At 48.1% G+C, this 21,232-nt stretch overlaps 1 protein-coding gene across 1 annotated transcript in view; it reads right to left on the reverse strand.

The window, feature by feature from the left end:
- Window positions 1-1,164: 1,164 nt before the first annotated feature.
- Window positions 1,165-21,232, reverse strand: part of COL4A6 (collagen type IV alpha 6 chain) — a 189,400-nt gene continuing 169,332 nt past the window's right edge. Inside the window, exons 29-45 of the mRNA XM_068962536.1 lie at window positions 20,423-20,566; window positions 19,871-19,996; window positions 19,210-19,391; window positions 17,321-17,384; window positions 14,838-14,912; window positions 14,069-14,176; window positions 13,873-13,980; window positions 12,882-12,953; window positions 11,890-12,015; window positions 7,617-7,733; window positions 7,188-7,349; window positions 6,898-6,996; window positions 5,624-5,770; window positions 4,786-4,902; window positions 3,710-3,901; window positions 2,122-2,408; window positions 1,165-1,425 (exon numbers count right to left, since the gene is read on the reverse strand). Coding sequence (XP_068818637.1) covers window positions 1,165-1,425; window positions 2,122-2,408; window positions 3,710-3,901; window positions 4,786-4,902; window positions 5,624-5,770; window positions 6,898-6,996; window positions 7,188-7,349; window positions 7,617-7,733; window positions 11,890-12,015; window positions 12,882-12,953; window positions 13,873-13,980; window positions 14,069-14,176; window positions 14,838-14,912; window positions 17,321-17,384; window positions 19,210-19,391; window positions 19,871-19,996; window positions 20,423-20,566 — 2,387 coding nt within the window. The remainder of the gene's footprint in view (window positions 1,426-2,121; window positions 2,409-3,709; window positions 3,902-4,785; window positions 4,903-5,623; window positions 5,771-6,897; window positions 6,997-7,187; window positions 7,350-7,616; window positions 7,734-11,889; window positions 12,016-12,881; window positions 12,954-13,872; window positions 13,981-14,068; window positions 14,177-14,837; window positions 14,913-17,320; window positions 17,385-19,209; window positions 19,392-19,870; window positions 19,997-20,422; window positions 20,567-21,232) is intronic.

The raw sequence follows: 21,232 nt of genomic DNA on the forward strand, positions 1-21,232 counted from the left end.
ATTGCCTCATGCCAACATAGCTAAGTGTTCTGGGAAACTGATAAAGGAAATGGTTAAAATAATCTTCCTAAACAGAATATGATATAGTTTATAATCTGTCCAGGCTTGCTTTGGGTCTGCTAACTGTTAAAGAGAGCAGTGTGCTAGATTTTTATGAGGCTTAAAAAAACATCAAAATGGTTTAACAGGCTACAGCAATTGGATGGAAATTTTAATGGCAAGTCTCTCACAGCCTCAAAATGCAAAGCAACCAGCACTGCAGGGTTGATTTGCCACATTGCACACATCTGGATGGCATTTGGAATAAACAAGGGCTTCTGAGAAATTGGGGCAAGGGATTTACCTTTTTGTTCCTGGAGTCAAAAGCAAAATTCACACCTCCTTACCCATCCTCCTCTCTACCCCCAGCCCAGGAGAAAGGGCGGCAGTTCTCATTTCCCTTTCTGGGTCTGACCCCATTTGGTACATCCTCTCTGCTTTACTCTGCATCCAGGCCAAGTCTGCTGCCTGTGGCTGGGGAGGGAGCTGACAAGGAGGAATTGATTTGTCTATGACCATATGAAGTTGATGAGCCCCTCTTGGCAGCTGGCCTTCCAGCACGGTCGTGCTTACTGTCGAAGGAGTCAAAGCTCACCCCAGGTTACTGGCTAGCACCTCATTCTGTCTCCGTGAAGAGTGAGAGTTTGCCCTGTGCAGGCTCCATCCATCCATAATGTTGAACCAGAGAAAATTTTTTTTGTGTGGAAACACTGGGCTCTAGTTTAAGCCAAATAATGTGTGGTGACCTCTGGACATAGAGAAATGACTCCTCAGCTGTCATGAAGAGCTTTCTGATCAAGATGGTGAGGAAAGCGAGCATTCTAAGAAAGTGGTGGCCTAGCGGTCTTTCTGAGGTAGCCATGAAGAATCACGCAAACATCCAAACCGAATTGTAGCACCAGGTTGACTGAAATGGGACAGCAGACCTCAGCAGGGTGGGCTCACCCAGGGGGCCTGAGGGTGGGGGTGATCAAGGTCCAGTAGTCCAGGCCAAACGAGACTCCAAGGTACAGCTTGACAGGTGGGCCAAAGGGCTTAGGCCTTTCTTCTCCAGACCATTCGGGTTTGTGAGGTGACCGTTGTGTGCAGGAAGGGAGGGCAAGGGGCAGAGTGGCAGGTGCCACCCTACACGCTTTTCATACACACCTGGCAGCGGCTGACCCGGGTGTGGAGCTGTCCGGCTTTCAGCGTCTCAGATACAGGCTCCTCCCCAAACTGCTGCCTCTCTTCCACTGTTGTCAGCCAGAAACTATATTTGTTGGCAAAGTAGTGGCAGGTGCCCCGGGCACCACTGCACTCGATGAAAGGAGTAGCCCGGAAATCCTCTAGGCAGGACCCAGGAGAGACCAGGGACTGGCCCCCGCCCTCTGCACCGGCGGCTGTGTGCTGAAATGGACAGAGGGTGGCCGTGAGCTGGTCACCAGGGAGGCAACAGGCTCTGCTTCTCCAGCTCTGAGCTCTGGCCCCTTGGTTCAGCCCCATGTCAGGTCAATAAACCAAACGCTGTGTTTTGGACCCTTGTCCCTGCCTCAGGGCCAGGAGTGCCTCCTTCGAGCTCCCGAGTGCCCTCCTAGCCCACAGCTCCTGGGCTGTGGCTACATGCTAGCCAGCTTCTCTCAGACTGCTGATGCCCTCGAAGTCCCCCAGGTATGCTAGTGCCCCTGGCAGATTTCCACTGACGAAGAAATCTGAGAAAGGCTGAATTAAGGAAAATCCAGTGGGATTCAGAATGCAGTTCTCCTCAGAATCCTTTGCTCCGAGCCCATGGTGGTGTTTTCCAGAGAAGGGAGACAGCATGGAATAGTCTACCAGGTGGTTAGACCATGGGCCCATCCCCTCATGGATCTAACAGCTCTTACTCTGAAGTCCCCTTTATTGGAACTCTTACTTGTAATCTGTACCACGCCCATGAGGGGACATATAGTGTTTGTCACCTGTCGAGTACAAATGGGCCTCATATTTGGCCTAATGTCCCAGCCCTCGTGTCACCCAGCTCCCTCAGCACTTGATTTCAGGATTTCTCTCCAAGCGCTCCCTACCCTTGGCCCTTACCCTGGGGGAAGGGGCAGTGTGGGGCCTCACCATGAGGAAGGAGTACCCAATCCACAGACTGCGCCAGCCCAGGGGGCACTGTGGGATGGTGATGTCCTGGCTGTGCACAGCAATGGCTTGCGAGGGCGCCTCACACACAGAGCAGCGGCTGATGTACTGGGGGATCTGTGTCTGGCCGACAGGCATCATAGGGATAGGGGCAGTGGTGGAGAGCCAGTAGGACTTGTCGTTCCGTCGGGCATAGTGGCACACTTCATTCACATTGCAGTAGATGAATGGCATGGTGCTGAAGCGGGGCAGGCAGGAGCCAGCAAACCCTGGAAGGAGAGAAGATAGGCAGGGGCAGGTAAGGTCTGGCTGAGGGACCGGGCTGGGATTGTCCTTGGAGCCACTACGACTGGACTAGATGGTGGTTTGGATTCATATCCAACTGCTTGTTTCAGAGCATGGTTGCCTCTCCTTCTGGTCCTGGACTACTGTACACACCCTGATGTCTGCTGATCAAATCCTACTTTCTATGTACCAGAGAGATTGGATAATGAAGAGTCTTTTTAGAAACTGAATGAAGACTCCCTAAATCAACCCATTTTGTAAAACCAACATTTAATACAGTGAGTCTACATTTCAGAGTCAGCACACCTGAAGACAATTCAGTTAATTCTTGGGTAATCATTGTTACTCACAGGTCATATTATTATTACTACTACTAATTGCTTCCCTGGTGGCTCAGATGGTAAAGAATCTGCCTGCAATGCAAGAGACCTGGGTTTAATACCTGGGTCGGGAACATTCTGGAGAAGGGAATGGCAACCCACTCCAGTATTCTTGTCTGGAAATCCCATGGATGGAAGAACCTGGTGGGCTACAATCCATGGGGTCGCAAAGAGTCAGACACAAATGAGCGATTAAGCACCTTAGCACTCATCGTTAATGTTAAATGGATGGTTAATGCTTTTGAATTGTGGTGCTGGAGAAGACTCTTGAGACTCCTTTGGTTTGCAAGCAGATCAAACCAGTCAATCCTAAAGGAAATCAACCCTAAATATTCATTGGAAGGACTGATGCTGAAGCTCCAATACTTTGGCCATCTGATGCAAAGAGCTGACTCATTGGAAAAGACCCTGATGCTGAGAAAGAATGAGGGCAAAAGGAGAAGGGGCGACAGAGGATGAGATGGTTAGATGGTATCACTGACTCAATGGACATGAATTTGCATAAACTCTGGGAGATAGTGTAGGAGAGAGGAGCCTGGTGTGCTGCAGTCTATGGGGTCGCAAAGAGTCAGACATGACTTAGCAACTCAACAACAACAAATATATGTAAAACATTGTTCTAAGCATCTTACATGGGTGATTTCTGTAATCCTCACTCCAACCTATGAGACAGGTACTAGAATTAGCCTTGTTCCATTGAGAAGGAGGCAGAAGGTAAAATAGGTTGAATAACATGTCCAGAGTAAGTGGCAGAGCCAGGGTTTGAACCCAGATCTGCATGAATGACTGTAGACCTGGTACTTATAACCCACTATCCAACATGGGCCCACCAATGGTTGGGAGGAACAAGGAGTGGTCCTTGTGCGGACAGATGGCCAGGGGTGGTTGTGGGAGCTGGTACCTACCCAGGTCCTGGTTGTGGGCTTTCTCTTGCCCCTCCACAAACAGCAGGCTGTAACCCACCCAGAGCTGGCTCATCCCGCTGGGGCACAGGGGCACCTGTTCTGACTGGCTGTGCTTCACCAAGGTGTAGCCCACTCTCAGGCTCTGCCCAGGCACTCCAGCCCTCCCGAAGGGGCCCGGCTTCCCTGGAGCTCCTGAGATGGAGAGAGCAGAAAAGGGGTGAGCCAGGTACAGCCAATAACAACAGCAGGTACTCACTTGGTGGCAAGCGTTGAGCAGGGGGCATTATGTACAAGCATTAGCTCACTCAATCCTTACAACAACCTGATCACTCCAATTTGTGGATAATGAAACTGACTCTCACCACCTACAGCTAGTAAGTGGTAGAACTAGAATGCCAACTCAGATGTATCTGGCTAGAGAGTCCTCATTTTGAAAAGCACACGATCCGGTTTTTCTTCCGCAGTCACCCAACCTTGGGTTCTCTGGGATGGGATGAGGGAGCAGAAGGGGCCACTTCTCGGGCTGGCGTTGCAGGCTTTCATAGGAGATAACTGAGGACCCACTGAATCAAAGGCAGCGAAGGCAGAGCTGGGGTTAGCGAGGCAAAATCACACCCTCTTTTCCTGTCAGGCATAGCTAACAATCACGGCACTTTTCCTGTGAGCCTCAGGAATGTTGATTTGCCATTTTTGATATAAAAGGAGGTAAGTAGCAGAACAGCCATATCTTACCTCAGTTTTTCTTCTCCCTTGAACCAAACCCCCTTCTGTCCACATCAGAATCCCTTGGTAGAAGGGGGTTGGTGCAGGGCAGGGGAGTCATAGCTCTTAAGAGCTGGAAGAGAACCCAGAGAACTATTTGGAACAGTTTTTCACCTTCTGGAATATAGGGCTCTGATCCGTCACAGCTCAGAATGGAGTCGGCGTGAATGGATGAGAGCCCAGTTTTCCAGCCTCCTAGTAGTGTCAAGCTTTACTGCCAGGTTTCCTAATTCTAAGATTTGAGATTTTGACTCACTACTAAGCCTCAAACCCTTATAGAAGCCCTCTGCCTGCTAGTGCTGACATTGCCAGACCTTCAAATCCTGGAGGGCCTTGTAGTCCAGGCAGACCAGGATCACCAAGAGCCCCAGGTGGGCCAGGGAGTCCATTGGTGCCATCTTTGCCGGGGATGCCAGGTAAACCTTTAGATCCTGCAAGGAGAGAAGGCCCACAGTGGGGTACTCAATGTGGAGGAAGAGGGACTTCTCCAGGTCTTCCCCAGAGAAAGGGGACTTGTGTGTCATGCCCAGGACTCACCAGAAGAGGGCAGATTTGGCCGTCACCTGGGAGTGCACGCTGAGCACAGGGCTGAGCCTCCTAGGCTAGTCCTTAGTTCACGTCTGGGTAGCTCGGCCCTGGGACCCCACTCTGAACTTAGCCCTTCTGAGCCCCTTCACACACCTGTCCTCACTTGCTCTCATCCTCCCAGCAACTCTGGGAAGGACACAGGGCAAATGCTGGGGTCCCAAGTCAGAAACGAGGATACTGAGGCCTAGAGAGACTGTTAGCTTACTCCAGATGGGGCAAAACTGGAATTAGAAGCTGGGTTTTCTGTCCCCCAACCCTGGGCTTTCTCCCTTGCTCTTTATTGCCCACCATACTCCCTCCTTCCTGCAGCAGCACATTAGTGAGGGACAAGCTGTCTGGATTAGCTATTGTGCTCTGCCCACGTCCTCTGAAGCCAAGTACAATTGCTGGCCCTGGGGGCCCTCCTTCCTGGAAAGCAGCTTGGGAGCTTTGTGAGGAAACCAAGGAAATGCTTGATGAAGCTACCCCCTTGAAGCTGTGGGGTTCCCAGCCAGTTGCTTCAGCATCCCAATCAAAGCCATCTCAGCTCCCAACTAAGTTCCCTTTCCCTGGCACCCTACTCACCTTGTAGGCCCACAGGTCCTTGGACTCCGGGGTCTCCCATGAGGCCAGGGATGCCATCAATGCCTGGAAGGCCCATGGGTCCAGGGGGAGCCTGGATGGCTTCTGCAATGGGTGTGTGTCCAGGAGCACCTCGAGGGCCGGATAAGCCTGTGGGCAGGTGGAAGAAATGGAAATGTCAGGCGGAGGCAGAGGAGGTGGCTAGGGAAGGCCCCTGGAGGTTCAGTTGGCATCACACCCTAGGACGTCAAACTTAACCAGCTGGCTTACTGATAGAAGCCAAATAAGTCAATTTGCTTGAGTGCCTGCTGAGTTCTAGTTCCTGGTAGATGAGAGGATAGAGCCGTGAGTAAGACCTTTATGAGACAGTCTGTTGATAAAGATGAAATATACATAACTGACAAAAAACCTTAATCTTACTGCAAATTGTAAAAAGTGCTACAAGGAAAATGGAGAGTGCAATGACTGTGGGATCCATCCCACAGCAGAGAGGGCTACAGGGTGGAGAACCTGCTTTAGTGATAAGTGGCCTATTACAATCAGTGAAACCTAAGCTGAGATTATTAAAGCATTAGAAAGGGCTGGAGGTAGGGGAGAGTATTCCAGGAAGTAGAACTAGCATGTGCAAAGGCCCTGTGGCCAGCCAGGGTGTGATGTTTTTGGATAACAGAAAAGAGGCCAGTGTGAGAAAAGCACAGTGAGCAGCAAAGGGTAAAAGCTGGTGCTGAGGGATGCCATGGGATACCAATGGATGATTTCTGCTTTGATAAGACCTCTCCCACCACAGTCTGGAGAAACAATTGTTGGGGGAGGTGCATAATGAAAGCACGGAGACCAGTCAGCAGGTCACCAGTGATTCACGTGAGAAATGTTGGTGGCTTGGATCTGAGAGGTATTGGAGGTGATGAGAGGGGAGCAGATGCAAGGCCCATTCAGGAAACACAGCCCCCAGGAGTTGCTAATAGGATTGGATGTGTGTGATTGAGGGGAGTGGTGTAAAAGACGGGCTTCATTTCTGGATTCAGCAAATGGATGAGTGGTAATTGAGTGCCAAGCCAGTACACACTAATAAGAAATGATGCAGAGAGGGGAGGTCAGTGGTAGGATCCATGGTGGCAAAGCAGCAGTGGCCTTCGGTCCTGGGAGCTGATAGTGGCAGAGGTATCCCCAAGGTGGACAAACTCCATTTCTGGTATGGTGATAAATGACTCCTGAAAGAATCTTACTCCAACCCCTCCCTTGAGCTCAGGAGCAGGTGGTACATGCTCTCAACTCACCTCTTGGCCCCGCCTTCCCCTTCATCCCGGGAAGTCCTGGGTCTCCAGGTGGTCCAACCTTGCCTGGAGTCCCCATGAAGCCAGGCTCACCTCTCATGCCTGGCAAAGCCCAAAGGAAAGCAAGTCAGGGCCTGGCACGGTGGTGCTGGTGGGGGAAGGGGGCTTGAGATTAAGCAGAGACAAGGGCCAGAAGAGCATCATCAGTTGGTCTCTGTTCACAGGGTGGCAGGAAGGGGCCATCTCCAACTGTGGAGTGGGAAAGGGCCCAGTTGCCAGCCATGCAGTCGTACCTTTCAATCCTAGCTCTCCAGGGAGGCCGGAGAAACCTGGAATTCCTTGGTCTCCTTTGGGCCCTTGAGGGCCAGGAATTCCAGGGAAGCCAGGGTCTCCAGGGTCGCCTTGATCTGAGGAGGGCCCAGGGGGGCCTGGGGGCCCAGGGGGGCCTGGGCGGCCTAGGGATAAGATAGGAAGAGGGATGAGGGCAGGGGGCAGAGGAAATGGCCACTGTGGAAGGCCTTGACATTGATAGGAAGCCAAAGCCCATTCCCAAGGCAGATAATGTTCCCTCGCCTTCTGTGGGGCCCCAGTGCCCAGACCTTTCCAAACCCTTTTAGCAAAATGTAGCCCGTTGCGGTCCCCTGTGTCCCTGCAGGGGGAGGGGTGTGAGGCTGGACTGTAGACAAGGCAATGCCAGCCTTCTTTGGGCTTCCTGGCTTTACCTCGTTCTCCATCTAGGCCTGGTCGCCCAGGGTCGCCAGGCTGTCCTTCTATGACTGAAGGCAAGGAGAGGCCCAGTGCACCGGGGAGACCAACGGCGCCCTGGAGACCTGGAAAACCTGCAGAGAATAAATAAAAGGGGCTGCAGGGGCTTTGTGTACCTAAGAGAGGGCCAGGCTCTCTCAGAGAAAATGGAAGCCATTAGGTAGCAGCCAGAGCAGCCTAGGCCAGCAGAGGGCTCTTGTCCCTTGCTCCTCCCTTGGCAGCCAGTGGCCCCAAACAGCTGACAGGGGCTCAGAGAGTCCCCACTGGCATTGAATTGGGATGAACAGAGCCGCAGAAAGTTCTAGCTCTCCAACCTCTCTGGTAATGGAAATATGTTAAACAGATTTCCCCAAAATCAGGAAGAAAAGAAGGTATAACGGTAGCACCTGGAACTGAAGTTTCCTGAGGTGTTTTTAAACCTATTGTATAATGTTTCATTGAGTTAGCCAGTCTTGTCTGCTGCTGCCCAAAGAAGGTTATAGACGGAGGTAGGGTGTAGCCCCTAACCAGTCAGAAGAGAGCCTCACCTGCTCCAACAAAATGGAGGTGGGAAGGGCGCTGACACCCCTGGTGTCTTATCTGGCTAATTTCTGGGTCTTCCAGGCAAGCTGGAAACCAGTTTTATAGGTGATTCATGATATTAGCTAAATGCTTTCTTAATTGCCTAAATCCCTTCTCCATTTGGCCAAGGAAAATAGCCACTTACTGGCCTGCGTACATAATATTTGCTCAAATTTCTGTTTGTGGGATGATTTCTATTAGGTTCAAAACCAAAAAAATTTCAACAGATTATAGAAGATGTATGTAATATGCATACATCAAAAACATAGATGATAATTTTGCTGGGAAAACATATCAAAGCTACATATACAAATGCAGAAATCTATTTTATTCTTATAACATGGAAGGAGTGTATTTATTACTTTGGTATATTCTAGAATATATTTAAATGAAGAGGAATTAATTCAAATTGATTGATAAACTGTTTTGCTGGGTGAGATTCTTGTTTGTGACAAGAAAATACCAAAATATTAATGTTGCATTTGATTGTTCTGACCAAAAAGCTGAAAATATTAATGTAGAATTTCTCATATTTTGCTAAGAAATAGAAAATCCATGAAAACTTATAAGGGAAGATGGCAAATTGGTTAATTTGGGCATCATTAACAGCTCATCGATTAATTGAATACTGACAAAATATAAAGGAGGAAAAAATACATTTCAATAAGTCTCCAATTATTAGAAGTCTGGAAAAGAAACAAAGTAAAAACAAAAAACAAAATTAGTCACAAAACCACATGGTACTACTTTTAGTTGTGTCTTGATGAGTCTTTGAAGTAGTTTTTATTTTCACAAAGGTAAAAATCTTGAAAGAAAGACATACTGTATTTTTGTCCTGAAAATGTATCTTCGTATATCTATACATATATATGGGCTGAAATTATGTAAAACAAATAAACAAGACACCACATATAGTAGAGTAAGTGTGGGCTCGGCCCCGATTATAAAGTTTGTTTCCATGGCAATTTTTGCAGCCAACTCCTCTTTTCAAGCTGTTTCTTGATTTTATAATTACACTAATATATTATTAAACCTGAAATAAAGGTACTACTGACCTCACATAGTTAAAAAAAAAAACTCAAGTGTTTCTTTAAGAATGAGATATTTTCAGTGATCACATGATGAAAATGCAAGATGGCATATTTTCCCAACTTATTCCATCATCACAGCCCTAAAAAAACCCCAAAATATACTAATGTGGCCTCTCAGTATATACTGCAAATACAGAAATAAATGGCCTTATTTGATGTTATTTAGATAAATGTATTGTAGGGACAGGGTTTGCTCCTAGGAAATTTACTAAGGGGTAAACCTTTGTTATACATTGATTTCTATAATCAAATTAGAGATTCAGTTCCCGTTTGGGGATATATTTGATATATATGTTTTAAAACATTATTTTAATTAGATATTGAGAAGAAGAGAAGAATATTTATAAATCATATGTAAAAAGTCATCTAGATAGAATGAACATCTGTGTTCCAACCACCCAATTTAAGGAAAAGAAGATAGCAATACCTTTGAATTTCTTTTTCTTTCCTGGCGTTTTTGTTTTAAGTTTATTTGTTTTTAATTGGAGTATAATTGCTTTACAATGTTGTGTTGGTATCTGCCATACATCATCGTGAAGCAGCCATAGGTATACATAAGTCACCTCCCTCTTGAACCTCCCTCCCACCCCATCGCATCCCTCTAGGTTGTTCTTTTCACACCCTTTACAGGTTTCACCATCTTCCCTCCCTCCCAGAGGCAACCAGTCCTGAGGTTTGTGTTCATCATTCCCTCTTCATCACAGTTTGAATATCCGTGCATATTTGCATCCCTAAACAAATATTGGTTGGAATCACACTAAACATATTCCTCTGCAACTTCCCCTTTCTCCCCTTTCAACATTATGCACCTGAAATGTATCCATCTTGACATGTGCTGTTTACTGCACTTGTGTTTGTGATTTTATTACCTCAGATAGCCAAAGGCAATGAATACTGTAATGACCAGGAATTCATAGTCAAAATTTAAAAAACAGAAAAGGCATCATGCCTGTGCTTCCACCCAGGACCCAGACCTTTCTCTGTCTCCTGCCAAAGAAGCCACAAAGCCTCCCTTCCTAAGCCCTCACATCTGGAGAAACTGGTGGCTTTCAGAAAAGTACAGGTTGGTCCAGACAAAGGAAAGAGTCAACACAGAGACAGCAGATGCCCCAACATAAAATGCAGCTGGAAATGAATTAATGCATGAATATAGTTCCTGGAAAACCTACGCACATTATACAAACATGCACATAAATGCATAAAATGATGTGGTGGGACATCAGGCTCCAGAACTATGAGGACAGAACATTTTGCAAATGTGATTTCCCCAGGTAACATGTGATAGTAGAATGGCCAATGTTTCTTGACCAACTACTATGTGCCATGCTAAGGTGTAAGGTGCTTCGTCGCTCAGTCATGTCTGACTCTTTTGTGACCCCATGGACTGAAGCCTGCCAGGCTCCTCTGTCATGGGATTCTCCAGGCAAGAATACTGAAGTGGGTTGCCATTTCCTTCTCCAGAGGATCTTCCCGACCCGGGGATCAAACCCAGGATTCCTGCATTGCAGGCAGATTCTTTACCAGGTAGATTCTCTTATTCACATTTTATAGAAAAAGAAACCTATGGGTTCCTTTGGGATGGAGGGGTGAGTAACCTCCTTGTTCAAAGTCATGTAGCTAGTGAGAGGGAGAGCTGGGATTGGAATCCAGTAGTCCGACTTCAGAGCCCCTGCTCTCAGCTATGGTGATACATGAAATTCATGTCTTGTTCTACACTGAGTGGGAGGTATATGCATCTCTACAACATTTCCAAGGAGAGTTAAAGAATCAGAATTCATTCTCATTATTTGAGAGGTGGGGGAAGTGAAAAAAAAAAAGTGAAAGTGAAAGTCACTCGGTTGTGTCTGATACTCTGTGACCCATGGACTGTAGCCCACCAGGCTCCTCTGTCCATGGAATTCTCCAGGCAAGAATACTGGAGTGGGTAGCTATGCCTATCTCCAGGGGATCTTCCTGACCCAGGGATTGATCCCAGGTCTCCTTCATTGGAGGCAGATTCTTTACTGACTTAGCCACCAGGGAAGCCTGAGAAGTAGGGGAAGGGAGACTCAGAAAGGGACTTCAGACTATGTGATGAGTCAGGGGCTGAGATTAAGGTGAAATCTGATTTCTAGTAAACCCTTTAAATCCTAATCAACTGCTTGCTGTGTGCCTGTCCTAGGGAGATATTTATCCTCTTAGTCCTGGGCTCCTTCCAGCAGCCACACTGTCTTCTCAGGGCCCCGTGACTGCCAACTGCCCTGGACACCAAGGGATTTATGGTAAACCTCTCGCTAAGTGGACAAGCCCAGTCCCTCAGGACCATTAAAACCAGACTCTGACAAAGTGAGAAAGAGAGGCCCTGTGGTTAATAAGGGAGAGCTGGAGGGAAGCTGGAGGCTAGAGAGGACTCAATGAACTGCTCTCTGACACCCCTTCCTGGGAAAGCCTGAGGTGGAGCCTACCCTCTTTTTGTCAGTACTTGGGTTCTGAAATCCCCAGAGATGTAAAGACATGCACAACTCATCCCTGGGAGCCACATGACCCCAAGGAACCCCAACCCTGGCTGCCCAGCCAAGTGTGACTTGGGCTCACTTACCTTGACTACCTTTGGGTCCTCTTATACCTGGCTTTCCTGGGGCTCCGATGCCAACTCCTGGAGAACCTTTTTCCCCTTTGGGACCAGGCAAGCCAGCTGGCCCAGGCACACCAATTATACTAGGTCCTAGGAGGAGATGCAGAGAGATGCGGGGACACAACTCAGTGGGGGTGAGGCCCTTGTGCCCAGCTCACTTGCAGGGAGTCTGCCTCACAGACACCAGAGGCTGAGGGCTGAAATGATAGGGGGGAGAGCTGATGCAGGTAGAAGGACAAACTCCATTCAGCTTCCTACCCCTCCCTCGCCGCCCCCCCCCACACACACATCAAGGCATCCCAACTGGGGGCTGGCAAGGGCATCTAGAGGGCTTCCCTGACAGCTCAGTTGGTAAAGAATCTCCTGCAATGCAGGAGACCCTGGTTCAACTCCTGGAGAAGGGATAGGCTGCCCACTCCAGTATTCTTCGGCTTCCCTTGTGGCTCAGCCGGTAAGAATCTGTCTGCAATAGGGGGGACCTGGGTTCAATCCCTGGGTTGGGAAGATCCCCTGGAGAAGGGAAAGGCTACCCACTCCAGTAAATAAGGTAATTCAGGTATAATATTTAGCATAATGCTCAATAAATGTTAACCAAATTTATATAAAACTGTAATCCAGCCACCTCTAACCACTGTTTTGGGCTTCCCTTGTGGCTCAGCTGGCAGACTCCACCTGCAATGTGGGAGATCTGGGTTTGATCCCTGGGTTGGGAAGATCCTCTGGAGAAGGGAAAGGCTACCCACTCCAGTATTCTGGCCTGGAGAATTCCATGGATTGTATAAGTCCTTGGGGTCGCAAAGAGTCAGACACGACTGAACAACTTTCACTCACTCACACTAAGGACATCTAGGAGTCTAAGGATATGGGATACATTGTGGCCTAGAACTCAAGATCAGCCCCATCAGGCTTCTGGAAGAGTTGGTGTTCTCCTCCTTGCCTTCCAGAGTCTTGCTTACCTGGAGTTCCACGGGTCCCCTTGGTTCCTGGAAGCCCATTCAGTCCATGTAAACCTGGAAGTCCAGGGAAACCTGAGGGGAGAGAAGATCAGAAATGGTTCCAGCAACTCTGAATCATGAAGGGTCAGCAAAAGGTCCTGCCCCAAAGGGTACTGCAAAGTCCTCATTTCAAAGGTTCTGGGCATTCTTGAAGCATTAATTAATGCCCTAAGAGAGACTGGACCACCCCTAGTCTCCACCTCCTCTCATTAGAGACCAGTATAGCTTGAAGAGGGCCTCCCAGGTGGTGCTAATGGCAAAGAACCTGCTTGCCGATTCAGGAGACATGAGACAAGGGTTTGATCACTGGGTTGGAAAGATCCTCTGAAGGAGGGCACTGCAACCCACTCCAGTATTCTTGCCTGGAGAATCCCATGGACAGAGGAGCCTGGCGGGCTACAGTCCACGAGGTTGCAAAGAGTCGGACTTGAGTGACTGAACATGCATGCACACAAGGCTTTAAGAGCAGTGCTGTGCTGTGCTAAGTCACTTTAGTCATGTCCGGCTCTTTGCGACCCTATGGACTGTAGCCCGCCAGGATTCTCTGTCCATGGGAGTCTCTGAGCAAGAATACTGGAGTGGGTTGCCATGACCTCCTCCAGGATGGTAGATAATTATGTAACTTCAAGAAGAACTCAGAGTGGCAATGCCAAGACCTTGAGTTGCCAGCTCCCAGAGACTTGCTGCCCAATCTCTCAGTCAGGGAAAGGCTACCTATGCCAGGGCGATGATCTTCCTTCCTAACTCTGCTCTCCATGGACCCCATGTTCTCCTGTTTCCACTCATGCCCGCTCTCCTTTCTTCCTCCTTTCCCATTACCTCTCATGCAGCTCAGTCAATGACTCCCCTGGAGATGGCTTAACCCCAGCTAGGGTCTCCTAATAAAAAGTAGTTACTATCCTTTTTTGAGGAAAGGACCCTTTTCCCCACTGCCACTGCATAATATACATACCTTTGGTTCCTATTAGGCCAGGGGGACCCAGGGGCCCAGTTGCCCCTGAGTGGCCAGGAGAACCTGGAAGCCCTGGATTTCCTCTCATGCCTGCAACTCCGGGGAGTCCTAAGAATGAAAAAAAGGCAGAAATTCAGAAGGAGTCTTGACACTGATCTGAAATTTTTCAGAATAAACTTGTCATGTGTCATGGTACCTAGGGAGCCAGGAAGGCCAACATCTCCAGAAATACCAGCTTTCCCATCTTCACCTTTGTTTCCTGGGAAACCCACATCACCAACTGGTCCGTCTTTTCCTTTCACACCTACAAAATCAAGAAAAATGCTGAGTGATCAGGCTATAGTTCAGGGAGTATGTTCTTCCACGGCGGGGTGGGGGGGCGGGTAGGGGCAGGACGGTAAAGCCATTTTGAGCCACCATGGCAGCTGGATCCAGTGAAGAAACTCTGAAAGGTATTGTGGCAACTGTCTTCATACTGGAAAGGTGCCACCCAACTGAAAGGGCATGGCAACCTACTCTAGTATTCTTGCTTGGAGAATCCCATTGACAGAGGAGCTTGGTGGGCTACAGTCCATGGGGTTGCACAGAGTCAGACATGACTGAAGCGACTTAGCACGCACACATGCCCAACTGAAAAAGTAAGTAAACTTGTTCTGAGTGTTCCCAGGAGTAGGAGTGATGGGTGGAAAGGTTCGAGAAGTAGTTTGGATAACTACAAATTAAGGGAGTGGACACCATTATCTTAAAGGTCTTAGACTATCCCGTAAGTCTGTGAGTCTTGAAGAAAAAGTAGGCTGGTTTGCTTGGGGAAAATGCTGACTGCCTCTGAGTGGATATATGTCACATAGGAATTTTTCTGCACTGGACAGAAGTTGCAGAACTTAGGTTTGACCTCCAAAATTCCTTCCAATGCTCAGTTTTGAGGAGTCTGTGAAATGTACGAGACAAAAGTATAGCAGCCTTACCTTTGAAGCCAGGCTCCCCAGGTTGTCCCTTGGGTCCTGGGCTACCAGAAATTCCAAGTGTCTGGCCTTGATCTCCTGGGGATATCAAGAAATTGGTTAAGTTGTCAGGAGAAGGTATAGCTCAATTTGCAGCAAATAGATTTAAAAAAAAGTTTTTGTATTGGGGTATAGCAAAAAGATCTTTTGAAAGAAAAATCATGGCCAGGGAAACTCCTTGACACAATCACGCATTGGGTAAAATGTTATGCTTTTATGCTGCAGTGCAGGGCTGGGATGCTCCCAGGCTATTGGTATAAAAATGCTGCTACATGCAGCATATCTCCACTGGGAAACACATTACTAGGCTTGGTATGGGCAGAGAAGATGATAGGAGGAGCCCTAACATATTACCAGAAGAGGAGGCTGTCTAGAGCTGAGGGTGTCCTCTGCTGCTGAGTCTGGAAGGCAGGTGGGTCAAACCACTGCTATTCGCCTATCTTTGACTAACAAAGATTGCAAAGGGGGTTTGGGCAAAGCAGAAGAGCAAATCAGTTCATTTGCCTGTAAACACAAAGTCTCCCCCAAGGAGAGCCTTGGGCCTGTTAGAAATCCACCTTGCTCTGGAAAAACACAATAAAAGGGGAAATGTTCCTTATCTTTCTTTAATGAAATTTTTAAATTATTTTTTTTGGAGGATAAATTGCTTTACAATGTTGTGTTGGTTTCTGTCTTATAATAATGTGAATCAATCGTAAGTATAACATATATCCCCTCCCTCTTGAATCTCCCTCCCACCCACCTACTCATCCCACCCCTCTAGGTTGTCACAGAGCACCGGGTTGAGCTCCCTGTGTTATACAGCAACTTCCCACTAGCTAGCTATTTTACATATGGTAATGTACAAGCCAGGCTTCAGCAATACATGAACCATGAACTTCCAGATGTTCAAGCTGGTTTTAGAAAAGGCAGAGGAACCAGAGATCAAATTGCCAACACCCGCTGGATCATTGAAAAAGCAAGAGAGTTCCAGAAAAACATCTATTTCTGCTTTATTGACTATGCCAAAGCCTTTGACTGTGTAGATCAAAATGAACTGTGGAAAATTCTGAAAGAGATGGGAATACCAGACCACCTGACCTGCCTCTTGAGAAACCTATATGCAGGTCAGGAAGCAACAGTTAGAACTGGACATGGAACAACAGACTGGTTCCAAATAGGAAAAGGAGTATGTCAAGGCTGTATATTGTCACCCTGCTTATTTAACTTCTATGCAGAGTACATCATGAGAAATGCTGGGCTGGAAGAAGCACAAGCTGGAATCAAGATTTCCAGGAGAAATATCAATAACCTCAGATATGCAGATGACACCACCCTTATGGCAGAAAGTGAAGAGGAACTAAAGAGCCTCTTGATGAAAGTGAAAGAGGAGACTGAAAAAGTTGGCTTAAAACTCAACATTCAGAAAACGAAGATCATGGCATCTGGTCCCATCACTTCATGGGAAATAGATGGGGAAACAGTGGAAACAGTGTCAGACTTTATTTTTTGGGGCTCCAAAATCACTGCAGATGGTGATCGCTTACTCCTTGGAAGGAAAGTTATGACCAACCTAGATAGCATAGTAAAAAGCAGAGACATTACTTTGTCAACAAAGGTCTGTCTAGTCAAGGTTATGGTTTTTCCTGTGGTCATGTATGGGTGTGATAGTTGGACTGTGAAGATAGCTGAGCGCCAAAGAATTGATGCTTTTGAACTGTGGTGTTGGAGAAGACTCTTGAGAGTTGGATCTCCGTAACCAGTCCATCCTAAAGGAGATCAGTTCTGGATGTTCATTGGAGGGACTGATGCTAAAGCTGAAACGCCAATACTTTGGCCACCTTGTGCAAAGAGCTGACTCATTAGAAAAGACCCTGATGCTGGGAGGGATTGGGGGTGAGGAGAAGGGGACGACAGAGGATGAGATGGCTGAATGGCATCACTGACTCGATGGACATGAGTTTGGGTGAACTCCGGGAGTTGATGATGGACAGGGAGGCCTGGCATGCTGCGATTCATGGGGTCGCAGAGTCAGACATGACTGAGCGACTGAACTGAACTGAATGTATATGTTTCATTGCTACTCTCTCAATTCGTCCCACCCTTTCCTTCCCCTGCTATCTCCACAAGTCCGTTCTCCACGTCTGTATCTCTATTCCCGCCCTGCAAATAGGTTAATCAATACCATCTTCCTAGATTCCATATATATGCATTAATATATTGGGCATATACCCTGAGAAAACCATAATAGAAAAAGACACATGTACCCCCATGTTCATTGCAGCACTATTTACAATAGTCAGGATGTGGAAGCAACCTAGATATCCATTGACAGATAAATGGATAAAGAAGATGTGGTACTTATATACAATGGAATATTACTCACCCATAAAAAGGAATGAATTTGAGTCAGTTGCAGTGAGGTAGATGAACCTAGAGCCAGTTATAGAGTGAAGTAAGCTCCTTACCTTTTAAACCTGGGAGACCAGATGCTCCTGGTAGCCCGGGAGCTCCACTGAGACCCTGTGAACCCTTCAAAGCAATACATAAATCAGTATTTCTGCTTAGCACTCAGGACCTCCCATCATCTCTTCCCACTCCCTTCCCTGAGCCACTGCTTGAGACCTGTCCATTTCATACTCTGTGGCAGGGGTGGAGAGGACGGGGGCATCCTGCAGAGGGGAAATTGATATGCAAGGGGAGAAATGCATATTTATGGTAATAGGGGAAGGGTTTGATCTGCAGATTAACCCTGGTCTTGTCATTCATAACTTCCCAGTGCCTAACAAAATTGGTATCATGGGAAATCAAGGTGTGGAAGTTCTAGCAAATCTCTTAGAAAATACAGAACCTAACAGTCAGTCCAGGAACTTGATTCACTCTACATACAGTTGGCTATCACCACCCATGCCAAAGCCATGATGGATGAGAACAAGTGTGGCCTTCCCATGTGGAGCTAGGCCTCTGCCACAGGTTCTGCAAGGAATGTGGAGTCTTTCTGCCACTAGGTAGCGGGCTGTATGCAGGCAGGTACTGGAGTCTGAATTTGGTCTAATATTCCCATGATTTTCACAAGAAAAACTGTCTCCCCTGGCTAATGTCCAACATATTGAGTCTGAGAAGCAGGCATGTTGGCTGCAATTGGCCCGGTTCCTCTCCTGGTATCTGGTATGGTTTGGGTTTGAGAGGTACCCAGTAAGGACACATGCTACCCAGTCTGATTTGGGTCACTTAGCTTCCTGGACCATGACCACGACATCCCCCCTTCACCTGGTGTTTTCTGTGCATCGCCATATCTACTCATTCAGAGCCCCCGCTTAAGCTGGGACCCCTCCCAGAATGCCTTCCCACTTTGATTGCATCCTTCCTAGTACGTAAGTAGCAGGTTGAGAATTGTTTTGCATTTTCTTCAGGTGTGTGTGTATGTGTGTGTGTTTTCTCTCCATCAGCTGGACTGATACTTTTAAAGGACAGGGACTGTGCCTGCAGGGAATACAGGTGTCCTGTGATCCAATTTATTTAGTCCCTTCAGTACTATTATTGCTACTATTTATTTAGAGTCTGCCATGTACCAAATACAATGCTACCTGCTTTATACATACTTGCTCCCTTAACCTTCACTATAGGCTGAAGAAGGTTTGAATACTATTCCCATTTTGAACAGATGAGAAAAGCAAGGCTCCAGCAAGTGGAGTGATATGCCCCAAATCACAGAGCTAATGAGTGATGGAACGGAGAATCAAGCCTATGCCTGTCTCATTGCTAACTACCCTACCACCCTGCTTTTTAAAAATCCAGGAAAAAAACTGACTTTGATTCTTTGCCAGTTGTTGCCTAGAGGCAACAAAGATCTTTCTGAAATCAAAACATCAAATAGTCTGTACTGAATTCTTCTAATGTGCCAAACTCAACATGGGATGCTGGCAGAGGGATGTAGACAAAAAGCAAGCAAGGCTTGCTCTCAAGTCCTAACAATCTCATTGAGGAAATCAGACCCAGGCAGAACCAACCAGGATCAGTGGAAGCAGTGTGAGATGTAGGGTGCCATCAGGGTGGGAACTCAGGGACTCCTGGAGGGGCGGGTGCCTGGGCTGGGGCCTGAAGGACCAGCAGGTCATCAGCAATTGCAAGGAGGATGCTCTGCCATGTGAGGGAGATAGTGTGAACAAAGGCCTGGAAGAGGGGATGTTCGGGAACAAGTGAGAAGACCTGGCCAACTCAAGGAGGTGCCTTGTTGGGGTTAGCTCAGGGAGGGCATGGGAAGTGGGCTGAGATCAGAAAGGTGGGCAATAGGGGCCCATCCCTCTGCTATCAAGGCTGTTCCCTGGTGGGGAGACAAAGATCTGGGCCCACTTACACTTTCTCCTCGAATTCCTGGGAAACCTGTGATTCCAGGGTGTCCCTTCAGGCCAGGTAAGCCCCGTAGTCCTGTGGAGCCAGGGGGGCCTGGTCTCCCACTAAGTCCCTTGATGAGGCTGGGGAAGCCAGGAGCTCCAGGCAAGCCTGGTGGCCCGGGGTGGCCAGCCTCTCCTTTGTCACCTGGGAAAGAAGCAAAAGTCTTGGGGAAACACTCTGGGCAAGAGAAAATCTGTTCCCCAAGCAGCAGGTGCCCTGGGTCACAGGTAGGCAAAGGGAAAGCTTGGGGACAGTTAGCTTGGGGTGGGATGGGGGTAGGAGGAGGTGCCTTTGGCCTTATGGGGTACCAGCCAGGGCCACCCCAGCTTCCTCAGTCGGAAAGCCACTCAGTGCCCACCCTCCACTATCTGCCTGGCCCCTCCAGGGGTACAGCCACCTGTGGTTCAAAAACTGAGTTCCACAGGGGCAGTGCAAACCGGCAGTCTCACAGTCCAGATACTCCTCAGGCCAAGGAAAGGCGCCTCCGTGCTCTTCCCCGCCAACCACTGCCACCCACACTGCTGCTCTGAGGGTTCTACTGTGGGGGCTTTTTTCAGTAAAGAAGTCAAGTTTGGTCATGAAAACTGTCGGGTATTTTTCCTTCCCATTCCCTGTCCAGGTACCTCTGGGTCCGGGAAATCCAACGGCTCCAGCTGAGCCCTGAGAACCTTTGTCTCCTTTGAAGCGGAGGTTTAGCATTGGAGGTCGATGACCGGGTATCCCAAAGGGGCCTGGGTCACCTCTGTCTCCTGCAGGGATGGAGGTCATGAGGCCGCGCGAGGGGGGCTTAGACACAGGGTAAGCATGTCATATCAGCTCTTTCATATCAGCTCTTCCCGTACCACTCCAGGGCCCTTTCTGGGTTCTTCCAGCTTCTTTCCTGCCCCTGTTTCCCCAAATTTGCATTAACGGGCATGCCCTCTTCTTGGACAAGCCCAGGGTCCTACAATTTTAGACCCTACTCAAAACCCTTCTCCACTAAGCATCTGGAAACGTGTGTCAAGGCCCCTAACATGCTGTGGTAATGCAGAGTGATTGAGGTCTCTGGGTTTAAAAGGATTTCATTGAGAAACCTCAAATCCTGAGGTTGGTACAAGCCACCTGAATGACAAAGTAGATAAAATGCACCTTGGGAAGCATGGGTGGCAATTCCAGAACTGGGTTCCCCAGCTCACCTTTTTCACCAGGGCTACCAGCCCATCCAGATGGCCCCACTCTTCCTGTCGACCCAGGAATTCCCTTTAATCCACTTGCTCCAGGAATACCAGGGAGACCTGGAATCCCTGGAAAACCTGTCAGTCCAACAGACCCCTTCTCACCTGTTGAGAAACAAGAAATTCTATTATCATCCCTGTTTGACATACAAGGAAATGGATTCTCAGAGAGGTTAGTTAACTCACCCAAAGTCACATACCTAGAAAGTTGCAGAGGAGAGGTTCTGACCCATGTTTCTCTAACTCTAAACCCCAAGCTCTTAGTACATGTTATCCTGCTTCCCTGAATAGGGACATGGAACTAAGTACCAGGAAGGAAAGAAGAGCTGGACACTCCTCTTACGATTTTTCAAGTTAGAGCTCATGTGTAGCACAGAGAAAATAAATAAATAAACTTAGGCCCAGGAGGCAGAGAGATGAGCTCTAGCCTGGTGCTGTTGCTAACCAATTGTGTGACCTTGGACCAGTTACTTCCCTTCCTGCCCAACTCCTGGTGTCTACTAGAATAATCAAAGGAAGTGAGAGCCATCAGTCTGTATGAAGGGTTCATGCAAATGAGTAAACCTGGTGTGGCTGTTGCTGTCCTGGGCTTTCCTGCTCAAGTTATTCAGCCCAGTGTTCCACGCAGCAGGCAGGGAAAGTGACTTGCTGTGGGTGGGAGTCCTGCTTTAGCATTTGTCTTCTCCTACTGTGAAAGTGTTAGTTGCTCAGTGTCTGACTCTACAACTCCATGGACTGTAGCCCACCAGGCTCCTCTGTCCCTGGGATTCT

This window comes from Capricornis sumatraensis, chromosome X (assembly GCF_032405125.1).
Source record: "Capricornis sumatraensis isolate serow.1 chromosome X, serow.2, whole genome shotgun sequence".
Lineage (NCBI taxonomy): Eukaryota > Metazoa > Chordata > Mammalia > Artiodactyla > Bovidae > Capricornis > Capricornis sumatraensis.